At 34.2% G+C, this 23777-nt stretch overlaps 1 protein-coding gene across 1 annotated transcript in view; it reads left to right on the forward strand.

The window, feature by feature from the left end:
- LOC129229817 (putative elongator complex protein 1) overlaps nucleotides 1–23777 on the forward strand; it is a 128172-nt gene that overhangs the window by 69465 nt on the left and 34930 nt on the right. The window contains exons 15-21 of the mRNA XM_054864192.1: nucleotides 8792–8898; nucleotides 9566–9678; nucleotides 11987–12143; nucleotides 12276–12456; nucleotides 17455–17533; nucleotides 19348–19427; nucleotides 22612–22752. Coding sequence (XP_054720167.1) covers nucleotides 8792–8898; nucleotides 9566–9678; nucleotides 11987–12143; nucleotides 12276–12456; nucleotides 17455–17533; nucleotides 19348–19427; nucleotides 22612–22752 — 858 coding nt within the window. The remainder of the gene's footprint in view (nucleotides 1–8791; nucleotides 8899–9565; nucleotides 9679–11986; nucleotides 12144–12275; nucleotides 12457–17454; nucleotides 17534–19347; nucleotides 19428–22611; nucleotides 22753–23777) is intronic.

Consider the following 23777-nt stretch of genomic DNA (forward strand, 5'->3'; position numbering starts at 1 on the left):
TCACAAAAAGATAATTGCAGAACAGTTCATCATCAATGTCACAATCATCTACATCCTCATCACTTTCATCATCATCGTTTTGAGCACTTGATGAGGACGAGCTTTTGTCATAAATTCCTGCCACCGTAAAACCCGACAAGATTGCCGATACTTTCACAGCGTTCCAGGTATTATTTACCCATTGGGTAACTTCCTCATACGTTGTGAGCGCATCTTCCCGCTTTTCATGAAAGTATGTAGGCCATCGCTGATCCATTTCTCCCACTGCCTTCGAATTTCCCCCTTGAAAGCTTTGTTCACAGAAATATCTGGAGGTTGCAGAATTTTCGTCAACCCGCCAGGGACTAACCCTAAACTTGTGGCCTAAACTTGTTGAAAGTTTCTTGCAATGGTTTTAAACAGAATCCATTACATGGGAGAGCATTGAGTCCATTATAAGCAATCCCTTGGATTGAAAAAAGGAACCTTTCTGGCGCTGATAAGCTCTTTGAAGCCACCCGGTGCATGATGTCTTCACACATCCATCCTTTCTCATTTTCGCAGATCTCTACGCCGGAAGGGAAATTCTCTTTTGGAAGAGTCTTCCGCTTGAAGATAAAGAGTGGCTTTAACTTTTCGGCATTAGCCACACAAGCTAAGACGCACGTGAAGGCCGTTTTCTCGTGGCCTGTAGTCGTTATGGACACCGTTTGGGTGGACATTCGAAGGTAAGAGGTACTTCGTCCTTGTTAAACACTTGTGAGGGAAGAAGTTGATTTCCCTCAATTTTTTCACGCACATACCTCAAGAAAGTTTCTTTCTTCTCTTCCCAATCGCTTGGCAGCTTTTGTCTGACAGTAGTTTTAGCACGCACTGAAATTCTTTTTCGTCTCATAAATTGGTAACACCAGCAGCGATCCCCCAACAAAATTTTCAATGTTTATCTCGCGAGCTAAAACCTTCGAGTGTAATCGTATTCTTATTGTAGAGACAGGCAATCCGTCTTCTCGTTGCCTCATTATCCATGTTTCCAGTGCGTCCTCCAATGCAGGCCACTTTGTTGTCTTAACGAATCTGATATCATTTAGTCAACATTTAGCAGAGTGATTGGTTGGAAACTCGTAGATGAACGAAGCACTTTTTGAAAATAACATTTATTTTCTAACTAAAAACATTAAAAGCAACTTAAAATAAATATATATGAAAAGACCAACAGTTGACTTTAACATGACTGCATACCTGATCACAAACAACACCGAGCCTAAATCTAATATGGGCGAGTCAACATCTTCCCTTGCGACTAGCACATACTCGACGTTTGTGTAAAATGGCTAAGCAGCCCCAACTGATAGAGAGTAGCAACTCGCTACCTCTGGTGAGTAAGAGAAAGTGGCGTTCAGTGAGGAAACATCCGCTTATATCTTAAAGCCAAAGTAACATATTGATGCATGATGGGACATGAAAGTTGCCAGATGCTTCCCATACGCATCTAGAACACTGCAACCAATATGGCTAAGCACGTGTACAAATCTGAATAATCGACTAATACAGGTGTCGCTCTCTAATGAGCGAAAAGTGTGGGATTGCCGACTACGTCATATGGTGGAACAGAGTGGCGTTTTAACTGAACATAAATAACGTTAAATAAATGGTAAGTCAAGAGGAATGATAGTAGCGCTAATTCTATCATTGCCCCCCCCCCCCACTTAGCATTTCATGAAACTTTTAACTCTTAAAAAAAATTTAATTCAAAAACAAGAATATTAAATCATTCTCTAAAATTTAAGTTAAGCATACTTAAACTGCTTAATATAGCAAACATCAGAATACCGGTATATGGTCTTACAAACAAATGAACAATTTAACATACGACAAATTTTTTTAACAATCAACAAAAATAACTTCAACACAATTCCTTGTTAACAGTAACAACGATAGGTTTTTCCTCAACAAATATTTCCTCAAGAGGAACTGGAACTCATCTCACATGAATGCTCATAAACAAATTCCTAAAACTTGGCAGAAAGTCCTCAGAGTTCAACATTGTATTCTTTACATCATTTTGGAAAGTTCATTGAAGAAAAACATCAATCTGTAACATAAAAACAAACAGTGGCGTAGCGAAAAAAAATCCTTGGGGGGGGGGGGGTAATTTTTTCTGAAGTTTAGAGTAAAGCTAGCTCTCGAGTTTATAACACAAACACACACACACACACACACACATATATATATATATATATATATATATATATATATATATATATATATATATATATATATATATATATATATATATATATATATATATTACTTTTTATCAATTAAACAACAAAGGACATTATAAACGAATTTCTTCTTGGAAAATACCTTGATCAATACTGCCATCATAAGAAAGAAAGCCCTGTCTCCAGGAGAAAAAATGTTACGCAAAACAGGAAAATATAAGCTTTTTACCGTCATAAAAGCCATTATATTAAATAAAAATCTTTTGACTCATAAACAGAACCCTTCAGGAATGAAATTTTAAATTAACTTGATCACTATATCTTTGAACAAACAAAAAATCTAAAAATGAATTGCAGCAAAATTTGGATCTAAGGCCTTTTGACTTATGATGAGAGAATAAAGGATGTGTACACAAACGACGTCAGATACTTTTATTGACTTGTAGGAATGTTTTTTAAGAAAAGTTGCTAAAAAAAGTTTAAGGTCAAATCTGTTGTTTAAAGACTTCTTAGTTTTGTATCTTTATAAAGGAATGCTATTTTCCCTAATCAACAAGTATTTTACAACAATATATGCATAGTTATTAAAGTGGGGATTTTCCCCCTTTTTTACTTTCTTCTATATCTAATATATAGAAAAAAAGTATTGGATTCGTGCAAATTTTCGAATTTCTAATTTTGACGGATTCGAACGTTTTGAGGTGTGTTGAGTCGATTTCAAACATTTTTGGTAAATGTCTGTCTTTTTGTGCGTGTGTGTGTGTCACGTCTGTGTGTCACCATTTTTCTGTGGCCGCTCTACAGCAAAAACTACCGCACGAAATCGAACAAAATTTGGTACTCATGTGCGGCTATGTGAACTTGTGCCCATTTGGTTTTTGGCGTGAATTCCTCCAAGGGGGGTGGAGCAATGGGACGTTTTTTGAGTTATAAATGCCTGCTATTCCCCATAAAGTAACTGATGGAATCAAACAAAATTTGGTCCATATGTTGCCCCTAACAGGTACAGATGCTGATTAAATTTTGGTGTCCATAGCTCAAACGGGGGTTGAGTTGTAGAACATTTTTTGTTGTCAATTGTGACTGCTGTATCTCAAGAAATAATGAACGGAATCAAACAAAAATTTATCAACAAGTAGCCCCGGGAGGGTACAAGAGCTGATTCTATTTTGGTGTCAATAGCTGAAAAGGGGGTGGCGCAATCGAACATTCCTTTTTTTTCATTGTGAGTGCCATATCTCAAGAAGTAATGCTACAATCTGGATGAAATTTGTAATAAATATGAATCCATTTGTAAAAATGGAGTTGGTTCAATTTTGGCGCCAAACGCTCCATGGGAGGCTGAATTTTTTTTTGTGTGAATAAAAATAGCTTTATGACTGCAATAATAAGAAAGATAAATTGTAGTAGACTGTCGTCTGCGTATTTCGCTTGATTTTAACTGTTGAAATATAACCAGAAAATCGCGATGATTTAAAAAATTTTAACTGTTGCCATCTTGTGTTTGTTAACAAATGTTTGTAATTATTTTAAGCAAGGCTTTTAAAGCATTTTTCAATTTCCATTCTTTGCTTTGCTTTTGAGATAAATGGGGAAATGGGATGGTCGTCAAGTTTTGGAGTTTAATTTTGTTTTTGTTGGGAATATTGCTTCCTCGTCAAGCATGGGGAGGGATCAGAATTATAAGAAAGATATAGAAGAAAGTTTTGCGATGGCCACAACATACTAGTTTTAACTTCTCAACCGTTTGTTTCACGAGATATATTAAGTGATAAATATAACGTAGAGGTACAGCCAGTTTTAAGATATTCTATCGATAACAGTTAAGCTATTCTGAGTATTTCGCTGTAGTTACAGAACAAGCGTTATTGAAATTATATATTTAGAATAATTAGAAAGTTGGACATTCAGAACTTTTGAACGAAAATATGACAGTCATTAAAATGGAAAATATTTATTGCATTGGCTAGACATATTCCTGAAATGAAACTTATAGTTACATGTTACATATTAATGGGCATGTGTCTTTTTTTTTGACTAAGTAGATTTAAAATGTCTTCCACATTTACAAAAACATCTCGGTGTATATACATAAGTGCGAGACCATTTAATCTATCCTGTCCTATTCGGTTTCTTAAATACATCTTCAATAACCGGAGGGAAGAAAATGTTCACTCATTTGAGGTGGTTGATATTAGAAGAGTAGCAAAGATTTGTAACAGTTTCTTCACTGTTGGAAACTGTTTGTAGCTGCACAATTTAACGCTTTAACGGCAGACTTTAAAGGTTTCTCCAAGGAAGCCACTCGTTTGAATTGTTTTGTAAATACCACAATTCAAACTCTCCTAGGGCTACAAGTTCACTGCAACCAAAGTCTGTATGGTACTTTTGCACTAGATTCTTTATTTTTTCCTTTACCCTGCCGTTCACTTGGAGAATGCTATCCTGAGGAAGAAGGCACATAAAGCTTTCAATCAGCGATTTGTGCTTTAATAAACACTCATTTATTTTGCTGATTAAGTGATCCAAAAAAGGCAGGAAAACAGCAATACAAAAGTAGTCTTCCGAGTTGGTGGTTTGTACATTACATCGTACTCTAGGCGTAACAATTTCAACATTTAAGTCTTGGCCAACTTTTTGTGCTGCTGTATATATATCTCCAAATGTCTTGGTATCATTGCTTCTCATCTTGCCCAGAACATCTATTGTTTCTGATGCTGGTTCAATTGCTAAACCTAAGTCTGAGTCTTCTTTTTGCAAGAATTTGCTAAGAGATAATGTTATCGCAAAAGATCTGACTAAAACGTGTAAGGTAAAGAGGAATTCTGATCTTCTGATAGCCCATCCAAGCTGACTGGCCATCACAGCAGCATCTCTATCTGCCCATTGAAATATATTTTCTAAAGCATCAGCTACCGGTAGAAAAAGATCTAAAAAGACAATATAAGAGTCGTGTCTTTCGACCCAACGCGTCGGATTTAGCTGTTTCAATCTTTTTTTACTGGACTCAGGTGATATTCTATCAATTGCAGCTAGCAAAACGTCTCTTCGTTTAGGCGTGTTTAAAAATTTGTAAACTGCACTAACTGTACCAGTACACCTTTGAATTGCTTTCTCAGAGCAAGCATCTGGTATAGCAGGATTTAAGCTATGTGCAGCACAAAGGACATAAGGAACCAAAAGATATAGACTAGAAATATAACCTTGCACGCCATTAAAACGGCCACTCATTGCGCCTGCATCATCGTAGCCTTGTCCTCTTAAACAATTTAAATTGATATCCATGTTTTTCAAGATTTCTAATATAACAAGAGCTATGTTTTTCCCTGTTGCGGCATCCATGGCAATGTGCAAGCTGCCTTGTTGGCTAAAGAGGTTTCAACATTAAATCCAACTTGCCTCCTGATCTCTTTTCGAAACGCCAAGTGACATCTTGAGAGCAATATCAGGCTCAAAGGAATTTCATCTCTCCGTGGCATTGCCAGCGGAAAATCTTGGGCGTGTCTTCTTGAAGACCAAACAAGACTGCAACTTTCCCTTCTCCCTAGAGTTGAAAGGGGTTACATCTATTCGTCTCATTACTGGTCATGACTACTTACAAGCCCATCTTTTTAAAATCAGGCTGGCCAGTTCCCTGCTGTGCCCACTATGTGAAGGGACTAAACAAATGACAGGGGAGCATCTTTTTGATTGCCCCGTTCTTCTCGACGTGCTGAAGGATGTCGTCTTCAGGGAGCTTCCCGACTCTGCTACTGCATCATTGTTGTATTGGACTGCAAGGCGTCTTATGTCCAAGAGGACGTTGGTAGGCATAAATTAAAAAAGAAAAAAATGTTTTTCCCTGTACAGTCGTGAATGGGATAAAATCCCAGAAAATCTTCACGGACACACTGCTCCGTTTCATCAAAGTAAGTGGCGCAAATAGAAAGCTGCTCCACCCCTGAAATGTCAGCTGTTTGGTCTGCAGTTACTGAAAAACAGTGTGCTGCATTAATTTTTTCCACTAACTTATTCTCCATGTGGCTGCCACAGCATTCTATAACTTCATTCTGAAATTCTGGGCTAATGTAGGTATAATTTTGCCCACAAGTTTTTAAATGTTCATTTAAATTTCCATCACCACCTCTTGCTCTGTATCTCAAAAGAGCTCTGAAATTGCTATCATTAAACTCAGGTTCTGTAATAACATCCAATGGCCCTGAGTCTCTGTATCCACGGAGTGACAATCCCTGCCTGCCACATAAAATTATAGTTTCGATTATTGGTTTCATTTTCTGGCGATTTTCTTGTACTTTCTTTTTAGTGGCTGAATCGAGTTGAAAATGTATAGGCTCCACTTTCATTCTTTTTACATCCAATAGCTCTTCAGCTTGCAGCACGCAGTTTTTGTGGTAAGTGGTGCTGTTGTGACCGTTAAATACTTCAACAGCATCTTTATGTTTATTTAATGGAGTTTTAACCAGTCTCTGAAGAGTCTGACATCCGACTCCAGCTCCATCAGGGTCAAACAACATCTGTACGACCATTCCAAATTTGCTATTCAAGTGACTTCCAAAACTAAAAAGTCAGAGGCTGATGAAAAAAAAAAAAAACGACGTTTATTAACATGAAAAGAAACTTCAAACTCAAAAACGCGAATTCGCTACACAACTATAGCAACATTGTTTTACACTTGTTCCATCATCACATTTGAAAACATTTAAGTGAAAAATTCAACATCTCTAAATGTAGTGCAAAATTAACTTTTTTTTTCAAAGTAGTGTCAGTCACTCTTGTGTTTCACAGCATTAACAGAATAACATGCATCAAGTTAAATATAACTAGAGTAAAATAGTCAACTTCCAAAGTGCAATGTAAAGACAATAAATTTTCGCTTTTGATCCATTATACTACTCTGGATTTTTAAAATCCAGTGGAACCTCAATTTTACATTGTCCATTTCTTACGTTATCATGCTTGCAACATCATTTTCTGCCGGCCCCGGAAAAAGGCTACACTGATGATAACATTAAAATATTCTGGATGTTACATTACCCTTCCATAGAAAGTCTGCTGAATATGTTTTTCTACAAACAGATCAAAATAATTTTGCATCTACAAGACTCGTACAAACTTTTCTTTTTTAGATTTCTATTTTTCCAAGATTTGTTTTATAGGTCTGGTATTCTTTTTGCTCTATCTAATTGTCCTAACATCCTTTGTCTGTAAGAAAGATTTCCTGTGATCCTCCTATCTTCCTTCATGACAGTTGAGGGCAAAAACTGCTGACAATTCCTTAAACATTTTCCAGAAGTTAGTGATCTCATCACTTCATGAATTTCTTCAATATCAGATTTACTACCTGCTTTCGATCATAAGTACGAGGACAAAGAAGTAATAGAGGATGCCCTAGCATCTGGTCAAACGATTCTAAGCATAAAAACTCTATAACTATTTTTACTAATGAATATCAACTAAGAAGCGAAGTTAGAAAGAAAAAATGTTGCAACACACTGTGCTAAGAAGGAAATTATCTTTAAATTTTTTTCCCCAATGGCTGGCAGCAAGAAAAGGTTACAAATAACAAAATAACAAAAACAAACACAATACACAGAACAAGGAACAATACAGGAACAATAATGTGAAATATTTAGCTGCCGATACGCTCTCTTGCTTCCCAATAACGGTCACACAGGCTACGTCTGGAAAGCTGAGTGCAAGTGTTCAGGTGACGAATGTCTTTAAAATAAAATTCAAGAAGAAACAAGTAAAGATTATAATGTTTTTCCTTTACTTAATGGGATAAGTCGATTTTTGAACAACTTTACTTTAAAACAGCCACGATTTTAAGTTTCCCTGCTTGAAACTCTTTTTATTGCTGGTCCAGCAGAAAATGCAAAATCAGGGCTCTACTGTACAATAATACAGTAAAGCCCCTTTAATGAGGACACTAACGGGACAATTTTTTTTGTCCGCAATAGAGGGGTGTCCACAAGACGGGTTTAATTATGTTATTTGCCTTTTAATCTGGGAATTAAAAATTGTTTATATAAGAGGGGTGTCCGTTAGGAGGGGTTTTACTGTAATTTTCTTTTGTAATGTAAGTCATGCAATGAATTAGCCTGTTTTCTAAGGTATACTGCTAAACTTAACCGACAACATTGTCAAAGCACAAAATTTCCAAAATTATTTTTTAGAGCAGTTTCTTGTTACTCCAAAACATGCGTTGAAAACAATTTCCAGTTTTGGCGTTATAAAGATGTTGATTTTATCTTTTATTGTTCCTACACATACACAAATATATCTGTTGTTTTATATTTTTCAACTACTTGTATTTGCTCTGTTTATTTCATTTTTTTTTTTTCTTTCTTTGTAATTTTTAAGCTGATTTTTAAATTTTTTTTGTCTTGCATAATTTATGTAAAAAGTTTTATTTCTAAACAAAATATCATTAAGAAAAATAGTCCTAGAAAGGTGAAGTTAAAATTTTAGTTTGTTTTAAATTTTTTTATTGTAATCAAAACTGTTATCCGGAACGATTGTTGGTATATCAAAGTCATGTTTTTTAGTTATTGTTATGATAAGAAGGAAAAAATCATTGATTTCAGGAGTATATGTGACATTGAAGGCTCTGCAATTGCTATGTGCTCAAACTCTGGTGGATCTGTTGTTGCTCTACAGTTAGACAATGGAACTGTTTTAAAATATGAAATAGGTATTCTAATTGCATTTGAGACTTGAATCTTGTTTTAATCTAAAAGTAACACTAATTTTCAAGTGTTGATAGTGTAGCATAGATTTTAGTGCCATTTTCTTTTGCATAAAATTACTCTACAGCATATTAATTAATTAATATTTATTACATTATGTACTTTACCATAATTAATTATTTTACCTTTTGGGAAAATTATGTAAATTTAATGCACAAGGAATTGAATGTTCATTCTTTTTTTGACTGATGAGTTAGACTTGTTGATAAATACAAGGTTAAAAGGTTTCAATATATAATTAACTCCAAACTTCTAAATCAACATAGCAGTAAAAGCAGTACTGCATTAATTTAATAAAATAATAATAAAGAAATAAATAAGAGACATCAACTAGGTACTAATAAACATAAAAGTATCATTTACGAATGTCAAATTTTACTTTAAGATAAAGAATAGTAGTTTTAATTTACCAATGGGGGAGGGAGGGGCATAGGTATTGCCTTTTTAGCTTTATATTTAAAATATTATTTTTCTAACATTTATTTATTATAATGTAGGATTTTTTTTTTCTGTGCATACCTGCTTATTTTTTGTTTCTTATATTCCTGTACCTTATATTGTTCTATGTCTTGCATAGTTAATGCTCCAAAAATGGTTTTAAAAAAATTTTAGATGCTGTTAAGGTATCAAAAAGCGTTTTTTCTCCATGGTTACGTGACGATGGAACTATACTCACTCTGCCTCAGATTTGCCCTTTAATGTCTATCATAACCATCTGTGAAAAGGTAAAAATTTTGTTTATGGTTATCTATGTAAATTGAACTGTAATCATAGGAAACATTGCAGTACCATAGTAGTGCTGTCACACCAATTTGAGATTCTGCTGCTCTTCTCTTAATATCTTGGTTTCTTATGATATTAATATTTTACTATGTAATTCTACGTACTTTGCAAAAAAATGTGCAGCTTATCAAGTAGACTTCTGTCTCTCCGTTCTTACTGATATTTGCAACAATCGAACTTGTATGTCGCTAGGCAATTCAAAATTGCAGAAAAATCCAAAGATAAAAGGAATTGACTCTCTTATGCTGCTAACCATCAGATATAATTCAAAAGAAAAATTAACTAGTGAAAAGAGAAGGCTCAATGTTGAGTTTATTCTTTTTATCCACAACATCTTGATTGTTTGAGGCAAAAAATATTTAAAAACTAGTTGAAATAAATGGAAATGTATACCAGTAGATTGTGACTAAATGTATAATTTACTATTATAGTTGAACCTTGATTAACCGAGCTTCGATTAACTGAAGTTTCTATTAACCAAACCAATAATGTTATATTATAATAAGTCTATTTTTTAAAAAAACTTTTAATTTAATATTAAAAAAAGAGTTTTCAATTTGAAGATAAGAATATTTTTTGTTTCTTTGAATGCATCTTTTAATATTTAACTTGGCATTGTAAAAAAATTAAATGCTTCCTGCAAGTTATTTCTTGGCTTAGATTTTTAACTGTAAAACATTGCTTTTTAGATGGTCATTTTTATCTTTTAAAAATATTCGATTGTATTTTAATTAATACTTTTTAAAAATTTGAGATCCTGACAGGTTTTTATACAAAGTTTATTAACCGAGATTTCCAACATCCAAGGCAATAGCGATCCCAATTAGCTCGGATAATCGAGGTTCTACTGTATTTATATTTAACACGTTAGCTGCTTCATCAGTCATCAAGGACTGACACTTTGTAAGCTTTATGTTCAGGTTACGGGCTTCATTGGTGATCAACAGTGTAAAATATGATATCAGGTTAAAAGAATATAATTGTTAGTAATTTCAGAAATGAATTCATTGATGTACAGGGTTTGTATAAAAAGTAACCAGACTGAGCTTAGAAAACATATTTATTAACAAAATTTCTGCACTTTTTATCTAGAAATCCTCAAAGTAGTCCCCATGGAAGTCGATAATCCTTTGGTACGGGATTTTCCAGTCCCTGAACGCCCCCTGAAAGTTGGCAACCCGTAAAGCTTCTAGAGCCCTCGTCGTAGCTAGTTGAACAGCTTCCAGAGTCAAGAACCGCGTCCTCTTCAGTACTCTCTTGACCTTGGAGAATAGGAAGAAGTCCAGTGGTGCCGTATCCGGCAGACGACGCTCCTTTTGCTCTTCCGTCAGGATTTTTGGCACCAGCTTTGCATAGATGCTCCTCATGCCCAGATCGTTCTTAACAATGTCGTGAACGGTCATCTTATTGATCCCAACCTCTTCTGCGATTGCTCGGATGCTCAGATGATGGTCAGTGTTCAACACATCACGCACATTTTGCACATTTGGTTCCGTGTGACTGGTTGATGGACGTCCGGCGAGCTGTTCGTCGTGGAGGGCATTGTGGCCCTCTCAGAAATTCTTATGCCACTGGAAGACTTTAGTTCTGGATAAAGCTTCCTCACTGTAAACCTCATTGATCATTTGAAGAGTTCCCTCGCACGATGCTAACCCTCCAAGCGTTTGGAGGCAACTGACTCTGGTCCGCTCCCCTTCCCTCGATCCCCCACCACTACTAGAGCACCAACAACCAGTTTACAAACGTTTTACCTGGGTGTCACAAACTCAGTCTGGTTACTTTTTATACAAACCCTGTACTTAACTACTACTTGCAAAGAACTATAAAGGTTTTTTTTGAAATTTTCTAGAGAAATTTTTCCTGAGGAAGAGGGGGCTCAATGCCATTTTTTTCAGAAAACAACAAAAATCAAATCCTTTTTGTGTGCAATAAAAACATTTGTTTTTCAAAGCTGAAAGGGCAGTAAACCCTCTGACCCTCCTAAATGACAGGCTTGCAAATAAGGTGTTAGTCTTTCAATGCCTTTTCACCGCTAACTTGGCTTGATCAGGAAATCCTTATAAATAAACCTCACACGCTTGGCAGCTAGTGTGTTAAATTGCATTTAACTCTTTCATTTTTTTTTTTTTTTTTTTTTTTGGAATTTGGAAATAATAGTAAGAATTAACTTTTGATTCAAATATTTTTATTTCATTTATTCCAAAAAAAATTCTTTAAAACTCTTTTTAAAATTAATTTGGTGGCTTTCAGGACTTTGTTTTAGGCTTAACTGAACGCTACAGCCTCTTTTGCAACCATGTTCTTTTATTGTCAAACTGTACTTCTTATTACATTCATGAAGAATATCTTCTGACCACCACTGCTGATCATACATTAAAATGCTTCATGATAAATTATGACATATTAGGTAAATATTTTATTTTATGATTCCATGAGTTTTAAGTTTTGCCTTTTATGGGGCAGTAAATCATTTAAAAATTATTTTGCTCATTTATGAAAGCCTTATATCTGTAGTACATCTAATCAATATTTTTTCTAGACATGATGAAAAATCCACAGCAAAAGATTGATGTACCTATGCAAAAAATAGAAAAGGGGGCAAAAATAGTCATTGCACCATTAAGAAGCACTAAAGTGGTGCTACAGATGCCTCGAGGAAACTTGGAAACAATTCATCCTAGACCCCTTGTGCTGTCAACTATTTGTAAATACTTAGATAAGTATGTTCAGAACACTTAATCCTTATAAAGTTTCTTTTCTTGTATGTTCAGTTTTTGTATGTGATAGAACAAGTTGTGGTTTAATTAATGTTTGTTAAGATGCAATGTATTCGTTTGAAAAGTGATATTTAGTCTTTGATCAGTATCATTTTTTCAATTTCTCTTTAACCCTTAAAGAACCATAACCTTTGAGGTAAAGTGTGAACATTTTTTATGCATAAAACTAATAAATAATACAAATACAAATGTGGCAACCAGCAACAGGCTCTCAGTCCATCTTGGCTGGTCCTAGTCAGTTTATTAGTCCTTAATGAAGATCAATATCCCTCTTAAAGCTTTCTACCCCCTTGCTCATTACAGCCTCTTTCAGGAAGCTGTTCCAAGTGCCCACAATCTTTCTAAAGAAGTAATTTTTTCTAATTTCCAGGTTAGCCTGAGATTTGAATAGCTTAAAACAATGTCCCCTTGTCTTGCTTTCTGTGAGAAAATTTAACCCATTAACATCTTTCATTTTGATAAATTTAAATAACTGAATCATACCCCCTCTGATTATCCTTTGCTCCAGGCTGTACATATTAAGCCTTTTTTTATCTGGTATCATAATCCAATTCTAAAAGTCCATTTACTAGCTTAGTAGCAGTAGTGTACATAGATTCCATCCCCCTCTCCCCGCATAAATGTGTCCCCTACCACAAGATTTTTTAAAAATTTTTTTAACTTAGTGTTATGTTTTCAGGGCATACGCCCTCATACCTCTTGTGCCCCACCCTCTGTACCATGGAGGTTGCTATGTACACCACTACTTAGTAGCCCTTCTTTGAACCCTTTCCAATAAAGCAACATGCATGTCAAGTTTCAAAATTGGTTTAGTAGATTTTGCGTAAATAAATGCGGGACACATGCGTTCTATTCTATATGCTTTGTTAAGCATGGAAAACTACCTAAAATTCTCAACTTTTGTCTAATTTGTTATTTAACTCAGAAATAATTGGATAATTAATGATACCATTTATTGGTTGTTTACCAGGGGCTCGGGTAAAAGACGTTAATATGGTTGCTGAAAAGAAGGGAGTATTGAATAAGGAGGACATGGTTACTTTGTGGGTGGGAACAAATGATGTAGGCCACAGTAAAAATGAGGAGTTTTCTAGTGAATGGGAATCCCTGTTGGATAAAGCAACCAGCTTTTCGACGAATGTCCAAGTGGTTGGTTTGCTTCCCAGGTATGGAATGCATAGGAGCTGGCTAAATCAACGTGCAAGGTGTATGAACTTGCTACTGAAGTCAATTTGCGAAAAGCACAGTATCAGGTTCATTGATGTATGGAGTCATTGTAAACGGGATTGGATTGCTAGGGATGGCCTGCATCTGAGCTCTACAGGGGTCAAAATGGTTAGTGGATTAATTTTAAGGGATTCGGAGTCAAAAAACTAAGTTGGAATGGGGGGCATGGTTCAAGCATCAGGTATCGAGAGAATGACATTTTTTTGGGTATTGTTAGAAATGGAAATAAAGTGACGAACAAGAGTAGTAATGTTAACAATTGTAATTTAGGAAATTTCTGGGTGTTAAATAAAAGCAACTTAGGCATGCTTAAAGTTTTCTATACCAATGCTCGCAGTATTAGGAACAAGATGGATGAATTGAAAAGCATAGTTATGGATGAGAAGTTGGATGTTATTGGAATTACAGAGACATGGGCTACCGAATCTGATGCAGAGTTATTACATATTGCTGGGTATAATTTGTTCAGACAGGATAGAGTAGGTAAAAGAGGTGGTGGGGTTTTATTTTATGTTAGAGACAATTTTATTTGTAATGAATTGGTCATAAATGATAAGCCTACTGATATTGATATGGTTTGGCTGGAGTTGATGAGCAGTAAGGGCAAAAAGCTACGCTTTGGAAACATTTATAGGCCACCTAATTCAAACCAGGGACAAGATGAACAGATGTACCGTATTATTAGTGACATGTCCAGTAAGGGATCCGTTACCATAATGGGGGATTTCAATTTTCCGGGTATTGATTGGAATAATTTTTATCCTGGTAATGGCAAAGAAGAGGAATTTTTAAAAGTAATTGGTGACTGTTTCTTAGATCAAGTTGTAACTCAGGGAACTCTAGAGGAGGCCATTTTGGATCTAGTTTTTTGTGACATAGGTAGTTTTGTTCAGGGGTTGAGTGTAGGGGAGCATATTGGAGATAGTGATCATAACAGCATTAGGTTCCGGGTTAAATTTGAAGTGTGCAAAGATGATAATTTTAGGTTTGTGCCCAATTTCAGAAACACTGATTTTGTTGCACTTAGGCAGAGCTTGAAAGAGGTTTTTTCATCAGGGTTGGAAAATAGCGACGTAGATCAGCAGTGGACGGAATTTAAGGATAAACTTGCTAAAACCGTTGGGGACTATGTTCCATTTAGGAGAAAAGGTGTTAATACCAAAATTTGGCCCATGTGGTTCTCCAGGGAGACTAAAGAAGCTCATAATTATAAGCAAGCCACTTTTCGTAAGTTTAAAGAAACTGGTCAGAGTGCGGAGAGGCTCCAGTATGGTAAGGCAAGGCGAAATTTTAAGTATTTGGTACGGATTCAGAAAAGGGAATTGGAGCAAAGGCTGGCAGATGACATTGATGGGAACCCTAAGAGGTTTTTTGCTTACGCTAATTCCGGGAAAGCTCGAAACAGTCAAATTGGGCCTTTGGTTGATGAGTATGGAAATTTAATCCAAAACGATAGGGATATTGCAAATGTTCTAAATAACTTTTTTTCCAGTGTGTTTAACGATAACTGTATCTCAACAGTTGACACTAACAAGACACAAGCTATTATACAGCTTGAGGATTTGGTATTTTCCAGGGAGGAGGTTTTATTTCATTTGAAAAAGATTAAAGCAACTAAAGCTCCGGGACCAGATAATATTTATCCAAAAATTTTAGTTGAATGTGCAGAGGAATTAGTGGATGTTATTTTGAATATTTTCAATGCTTCTTATAACTCGGGGACGGTGCCAGAGGACTGGAAGCTGGCTAACATAACGCCACTCTTCAAGAAGGGGTCTAAAGGTCTTGCTGGGAATTATAGACCTGTAAGTTTGACTTCGGTGATTTGTGAGACTTTCGAAACTTTGATCAAAATTAAGATCATGATGTTCTTAGAGACTAATAGTCTGTTGACTAGTTTGCAGTATGGTTTCAGGAAAGGTAAATCCTGTACTACTAATTTATTGCATTTCTACGACAAGGTTACCTCAGCTTTAGATAACAAAAAATGTGTGGATGTTGTTTATATTGATTTTCAAAAAGCTTTTGACAAGGTACCGCATGTTGCTCTTCTCAGCAAGTTAGCTGACATTGGAATAGGAGGAAAAACTTTACTTTGGGTTAGAAATTGGCTTACTGGTAGGAAGCAAAGAGTAGTTGTGAGAGGAAATCATTCTAATTGGAGTGATGTTTTAAGTGGGGTTCCTCAGGAATCAGTTTTAGGGCCTCTTTTGTTTATTATATTTATGAATGACATCAATGAAAATATTTCTGGAAGCATGAATTGTTTTGCTGACGATGTAAAAGTTATGGGGATTGTCGAAAATGAAGAACAAGTAAAACAGCTGCAAGAGGATTTAGATCATATTACTAAGTGGGCAGATAAATGGGGTATGGCAGTTAATGTAGGGAAATGTCAAGTGCTACACTTAGGTCATGGAAATAAGCGTATGAGATATCGTTTACAGGGTTCAGTCATAAATCAGGCAGAAAATGTTATGGATCTGGGTCTCTTTATAAATCAGGACTTCAAGTTTAGTCAACAGTGCAGTATTGCTAGTAACAAAGCCAACAAAATGCTTGGGTTCATCAAGAGATCTATTTCAAACAAATCTAAGAAAGTTCTTCTGCCTTTATATAGGAGTTTAGTAAGACCTCATTTGGAGTATGCTGTTCAGTTTTGGTCGCCTTATCTGAAGAAAGATATTTTCGTATTGGAAAGGGTTCAGAGAAGGGTAACTAAATTAGTAAGGGGACTCTCAGATTTAGATTATGATACCAGACTTAATAGGCTTAACATGTATAGCCTGGAGCAAAGGAGAGTCAGAGGGGACATGATTCAGTTATTTAAATTTATCAAAATGAAAGATGTAAATGGATTAAATTTTTGCGGGGAAAGCAGGACAAGGGGTCATTGTTTTAAGCTATTTAAATCTCAGGCTAACTTGGAAATCAGGAAAAACTACTACTTTAGCAGGGTCGTGGGCACTTGGAATAGCTTACCGGAAGAGGCGGTAATGAGCAAGGGGGTGGATAGCTTTAAGAGGGCCATTGATCTTCATTGGGGACTAATTAATTGACTAGGACCAGCCTAGCTGGGCCCAGAGCCTGTTGCTGGTCGTCACATTTGTATTTGTATTTGTATTTATGTTTAATCTTCAGTTAAAAAATAACCTTAAAAAAAGAAGCATGGTAGTATGAATGTGATGTTTTCAATCAATGTATTTCATTTGTTATGTATTCAAAATAAAATTAGTTTATTTTTTAACAATAATTTTTTTTTTGCTAATATTAAGATACTAATGTCTCTATTACATAAAAATATGTATAAACTGCAATTAGTTTTTGACAAGTAAAAAAATATATGGATATGTCATAAAGGGTTCAGAGAAGAGTTCAAGAATTACGTTAATTAATTCAAATTATGACACTTAAAAATGTGGTAACTTCTTTTCAAGTAAACACACGAGTAAAACATCAAATGAATGATTCCCAGAACACATAGCAAATATTGTTTTTAATTAATGATCAATTTTCAATCAAATATTGTTTTCTCAAAAAGTTTCAAATTGAGTTAATTGTAGCTTTTAGTTTATTTCATTATTTTCAAGCTGGATGAATGACTCTTGGAACACATTTTAAATGCATTTTACTTTCTCAGTATTAAAAGAAGAGATTTCATTTGTGCAAAATTATTCATAATTATTATTTTTCTTATTAATATTTGTCTTTTAGTTTGCAGTATGATAAAGCATTTGACTTGTCAAAAGTCCACAGAATAGATTTGAATATACTATTTGACCATAATGCAAAGGTAAGCTCATTGTTTGTCAAATCAATTTCTTACTTTTATTCCTGACTCTTTTAATTCACAGGTTTTACTAAATAATGTTATAGATTATAAACAGGTTTCATTTTTTTTTCTCTCTGTTAACTATATTTTTATTTTTAATAAAAAATTGTTTGTGTGCATATTAAAGCAATTGATAGACGGAGGTTGGCAACTCTATGTTATCTTAATATATAAAAATCTTCTGTGCGGAGGTTTGTCACAATAAGGCTTTTGAACGGCTGGACCGATTTTGATCAAATTTTTTGTGTGTAATTAAGTTGTGGCAAGCATGGTTTTGAAGCGCGATGGATCGAATCGGAAACGTTTTTGTTAATTAATTAATTAATTTAAACATTGGATGGTTATATCTCCCAAATGATTAATATTTATTTTAACCTATAGTTGAGCAAGAACTGAAATAAATATTTAACCCGTTGCCAAAGGACAATAAGAAAGCCAGCTCTGCTTTTTGTAATGAAATTTCCTTCTGTGATATGTCAATTGAGAATAGACAAAACGTAGAGAGAGAGACAGAGAGAGTGAAGCCTTCATTTCTTGAAAGCAACGATTTTAGGTCCCAAGATATATTTTAAAGTAAAGTACTGGAAGGTTCACACCATGTGACTGGATCGGTGCTTTAGGTTTTCCTAACCAAATGATCAGAAAGTACCGTACCTAGCAACATTTGTTTCTCGGCTCAAATCCATTTGAGTTTTGGCACCAATGTCAAGAATACCTTAAGGATTATCAAACTAACCAGTACATTATTAAAGGAATGATGGAATTTAAAGACTAAACAAATTTTTTTTTCATCCAGATAAATTACAACAGGGTAGTTCTGTACACAAAAGATAAGTGCAGTGGAAGGTCTTTATCTTTGGCGGAAAGAACAAATTAGGCAATATATGAAGTTTTAAAAGTTTTCGTTCAAAAGATCGGACCGCTAATCGGTCGGAGTCAGCTTTGCTTACTGATCGGCTGGATTACAGTAACGTGGTGGCGTGGCGACTTTGGCTATAAACAATAGAGTTGCATGATAATTTGTTTACATTTTAAAGCTACTGTTAATGTAATTTAGTGTATTTTTTGTTTATGTGGCGAAATATTTCAAATTGCAAAGAGTTGTTTTTCGTTTTTAAAGAGTGTTTAGTCATTTTAGTTGAAGAATGTTTATTTTACATCGGAGGGGGGGGATGAGTGATTTTCACTTATTCAGAGAACTGTTACCTTCATCATTTTTTTAAACGATATCCTTTCGTTTGTTTCATTCTTTTTCGTATGGGGGATGTTGCAGCGGGATTTCCCGTTTGTTCTAGATGGGTAGTTAGTTTCTTACACTTAATATCTGAGGACGGTTTTTATCCTTTCAGTATGGCTGAAGGAATAAACCATCGAGTACGGGAGAAAAAATAGTTAATAAAACAACTGCTGATTAGATAAATCAAGTTGTAACAAACATACGCATTCTGACACCAAGCAGCTTAAAACGCTTTCTTTTTACTTATTTTTTTCAACAAAACGGTTCAAACACTTGATAGTTTATTGAAATTTTTGTATCTTTTCAATTTACAAAGTTTGAACAGAACAACGTCTGTCGGGTCCTCTAGTTAGGTATATATTCACTTTAGTTTACATATATGTATGCTTTTGTAAAGTTCATTAGGTTTATACATGTTAGTAATTGGTGCTATATTGAAGAGGTTTAATTTTTTTTTTCTGGTTTAAAGTGTAACTCTCTAATTGTGTTTAAAAATATATTTATTTTTGATTAATTTGTATCTTTTACTTTTTTACAGCAATTTTTAGAAAATGTAAAGAATGTCATTGAACAGTTGAACTCCCCTAATAATCTTAATCTATTTTTGGCAAGTTTAAAGTAAGTTGATCTTTTGTTTTTTGTATATCATGAATTAGTACATAGCGTATTTACTGTTTTGTATGAAGAAAACAAAACAAAACTGAAAGACATTATTAATAAGAGATTCATTAGTGATGTTTTTTGTTTTCTTAAGCGTGTGTTTCCGTTTTTAAAGTCTCTTATTTTTTTTTCGTGAGATTAAAGCATTTTTATTTCTCTACTTCAATAAATTGAAGTGATTTTGATTGAGCATAATTCCACCTGTGAAAGTGGCGTAGAATTTTACATTAAGGAAACAGCATTCTGGGCTTTTATGAAAATTTCAAGAGTCAAAAATGTCTCCTATACTAAAATCTGTAGAGAAATCAGTTTTTTAAGCAAAATGTTATGCAGTTAAAAAAAATAGTCTTAAGTCATCAAAGTATACTGTGAAACCATAATCTGTTCTAATGAAGTATATTTGTATGCCTTCATTTGTATAATTGCAAGCTCATTGTAATCTATGCCAGAGTTCCCTTCAGTCAAAGGGGGAGGGACGGGGGGCTGGAAAACCTGGAATAGTTACGAAATTTTGTTTTGATCATAAATCATGGAAAAATCAAGGAAAATCATTAATTTTGTTTAAAACCTGTAAAATTAAAAACAGATCTGAAAAAACATATTTTCATTATCAACTGCTGCAGGAAGTAGGTTTTTATATTTTTTAGCCACAGAGTCAAAACCAGAATTCATTTCACGTGTCAAGCAAATATTAACCATAAGACTTACCATATCAGTGGAAAGAAGTATTATATAATGAATAATCAAAGTTCTGATATCAAAATGCATACTATTTGTTTTTGCTTATGTTTCAAAGGAAATCAAAATTTTTAGATTTGTATTAAAGTCACAAAATCAAAACTAGAGTCTATAATTTTCAATTGTTTTCTAAAAAATTGTTTTCTAAATCCCTGAATTTCGTTTTTACTTTCTTCTATATCTAATATATAGAAGAAAGTATTGGATTGGTGCAAACTTTCGAATTTCGAATTTTGACGGATTGGAACCTTTTGAGGTGTGCTGAGTTCATTTCGACCATTTTTGGAAAATGTCTGTCTGTGTGTATGTGTGTCCGTGTGTGTGTGTCACGTCTGTGTGTGACCAGTTTTTTGTGGCCGCTCTACAGCAAAAACTACCGCATGAAATCGAACAAAATTTGGTACACACATGTGCCCTTATGTGAACTTGTGCCCATTGGTTTTTGGTGCGAATTCCTCCAAGGGGGGTGGAGCAATGGGATGTTTTTTTAATTTTGCGTGACCGCTATTACCCAGGAACTAACCGGCGGAATCAAACAAAATTTGGTCCATATGTTGCCCTTAACAGTAATAGGTGCTGATTCAATTTTGGTGTCACTAGCTCAAACCGAAGTTGAGCTATAGAACGTTTTATTTCGTCAATTGTGAATGCTGTATCTCAAGAAATAACAAACGGAATCAAACAAAAATTTATCGACAAGTAGCCCTTAGAGGGTATAAGAGCTGATTTTATTTTGGTGTCAACAGCTGAAAAAGGGGGTGGCGCAATCGAACGTTCTTTTTTTCCATTTTGAGTGCCATATCTCAAGAAGTAATGCTACGTTTTGGACGAAATTTGGAATATATGTGAATCCATATGTAAACAGGCTTTGGTTCAATTTTGACGCCAATCGCTCCAAGAGGTGTTGATTTTTTTTTTTCGAATAAAAATGTCTATATTAATGCAACAATAAGAAAGATAAATCGTAATAGATTGTCGTCTGCATATTTCTTGTGATTTTAATTGTATGGAAATGATCGGAAATATTATCTCAAAATGATTTAAAATTTTTAACTGCTGCCATCTTATGTTTGTTAACGAATAAAATATTTGTAATTAATTCAAGCAAGGCTTTTAAAATAACTTTCAATTTTTGCTTTTTGCTTTGATTTTGCGATACTTCAGACATTGAGATGGTCGTCAAGTTTTTTGCATGTGTTTTTTTGTTTCTGTTGGGAATATTGCTTCCTCGTCAAGCATGGGGAGGGATCAGAATCATAAGAAAGATATAGAAGAAAGTTTCGTGATGGCCACAACATACTAGTTTTAAATTGAAGAGAAACTCTGTCAATGTCATGTAAAGCAGGATATATGGCCAGATTTTGTCAGCACTCACTGTCCATAAATTTTGCAATTCGTTATTCATTTTATACACATTGAGAAAGGCATAATCATTTCCTTCATAATTATTTTCCAACCATTCTTTCTGGAATAATAATTTTTTAAAAATTTTACTTGGAAAAAATAAGTTAGAAACAATTAAATGAATGTTTGTTCAACATTTGTTGTAAACTGTATCACATTGTGTGTTTCAGTCAGTAAAAACCCTCCAAGACGAACACTAACATGGCAAACATTTTTACCTGTAAATGAGGGGTGACCACAGGGCATGAGTTTTATAATTTTATTATTTTTATGCACTCTAACGTCTGCATATTTTTTGAATTTACTAGTTTTGAAGTGTAATATGTAATTATATAAAGCACTTCACAGAAAGAAAAATTCCTTGCAAATTCTTCTGGCACAATTCTAGCTAATTCTTACTTAAAATGATCCCTTTATACAAAATCTTTTTTTTTTTTTTTTTAATTTCCAATGACAGGCTACAAATATTTCAATTATCTACAATTATTGATTGTTATATTAAATCTACAATCATTTGATTTCATGTTGCCTGCCATCTAATGGCAAGCTATATGAAATCATGCATTCACAGGTATAATTAAGATTAAAAATGAAATTAAGTGTGCTTATAATATAGCATTCATATATTTATGTTTCTGATGATCCACAGCCTCCATTGTTTATTACTATATCAATCCTACAGAACTCTCCATAAAACAAGTACATTTCATATCAACTTAATAAATGTAAAGCTTTCCAATGTTCAATTATTTTTTTCTCTTAATTTTTTATGCCTGAAATAATTTGTCTGCAAAAGAGACATATAAATGTAAATGAGTTCTAAAAAAGTGTCAGTGTGAGAGAGGTTTCTAATACATTACTGCCTTCCTGCCAGGGAATTAAAAGCTGTCCACATAGGAGGGATGTCTGTTAGGAGGGGGTTCTAAGATATCAGTTTTGAAGTAATAGTGTTTATAATGTATTTTAGCTTCATTAAAGCTATTTTTTCTTTCCTATCTAGAAACGAAGATGTGCGAGAGACTTTGTATTCCTTTGCTTATAGGGGAAGACAAAAAGATCCTTGTGTTGAAATGATAAAAAGTAAAGTGAATACTCTATGCGATTCCTTTCGGGAAGTCTTAGAAGCAGTGAATGATGATAAGTAATTGTTTTGATAATAATTTTGCAATAGTTTTCAATGTTTATATTGCATTATAATATTGTTTTTGCAGTCAGACCCTGGTTTAACGAATTCATCAGGACCAAAACTTTTATATGTCAAATCGGTGTTATTCGTAATATCGGGGTGTGAAAAAAAAAAGGTAAAATGTGCACTTACCTTATCTAAAAGCCCTAATAAGCAACTGGGCAACAATATCAATAATTAGAAAGTGTATACTTTTTATTCAGCATTCCGCGACTTACTATGCACTATTTAATTTGAAATTTTAAAGTGCTGTGTAATAGATGTTTGACAATTTCCTTGATACTTGGCTCAAAGTAGTTCACTTTCAACTTTATAGAAAGAAGAAAATGCTGTGTCATTGTCATTTACAGCCTGCTGCATGAGAAATGTTAAGCCAAGCAATTGGCAAGTGCAGGGGTCTCTGAGGCTCTCAAATGTCAAATAACAAATGCTTGAGAAATGTTTTTACAGTTTTCAGGCCGTGTAAAGCATTTGAAAATGTAAATTTTAATGATCGTTTCACCATCCCTTTCTGCATCAGAATCGCTGTACATTGGTTGCCGCCTCGCCCGTTAAAAGTGCTGATTCCAAGGAAGGTATTTTTCTGCTTCGGACAACATGGATAATATTTGGAAAGCGATCCAATATTTCCTAACACAAATGAATAAAAAAAAAATTGACTGTTAAAATTATTCGTTAGTTCGGGATTTAATATTTGGTAAATAGGGAGTTTTACCTTCATTTTAGTCGGGGGAAAAAGAAAAATTCGCTAAATTGCAAAATTTGTTAAATCAGAATCTGACTGTATATTGTTTAAGAGTAAATTATATGGTAGGAAAGCCAAATTTTGTATTTAGTTATTAGGTGATGAAAAGAATTCTTGATTGTGAAGCCTTTTATTGTTTTAAAAGCTATCTTTTATGTATTAAAAGAAAGTGGAGTGTTTCTCTTCAACGATCTTTAGATAACATTTAAAAATAACATTTGGCTTACAATAAACT

Source organism: Uloborus diversus, chromosome 9 (genome assembly GCF_026930045.1).
Source record: "Uloborus diversus isolate 005 chromosome 9, Udiv.v.3.1, whole genome shotgun sequence".
NCBI classification, from domain to species: domain Eukaryota; kingdom Metazoa; phylum Arthropoda; class Arachnida; order Araneae; family Uloboridae; genus Uloborus; species Uloborus diversus.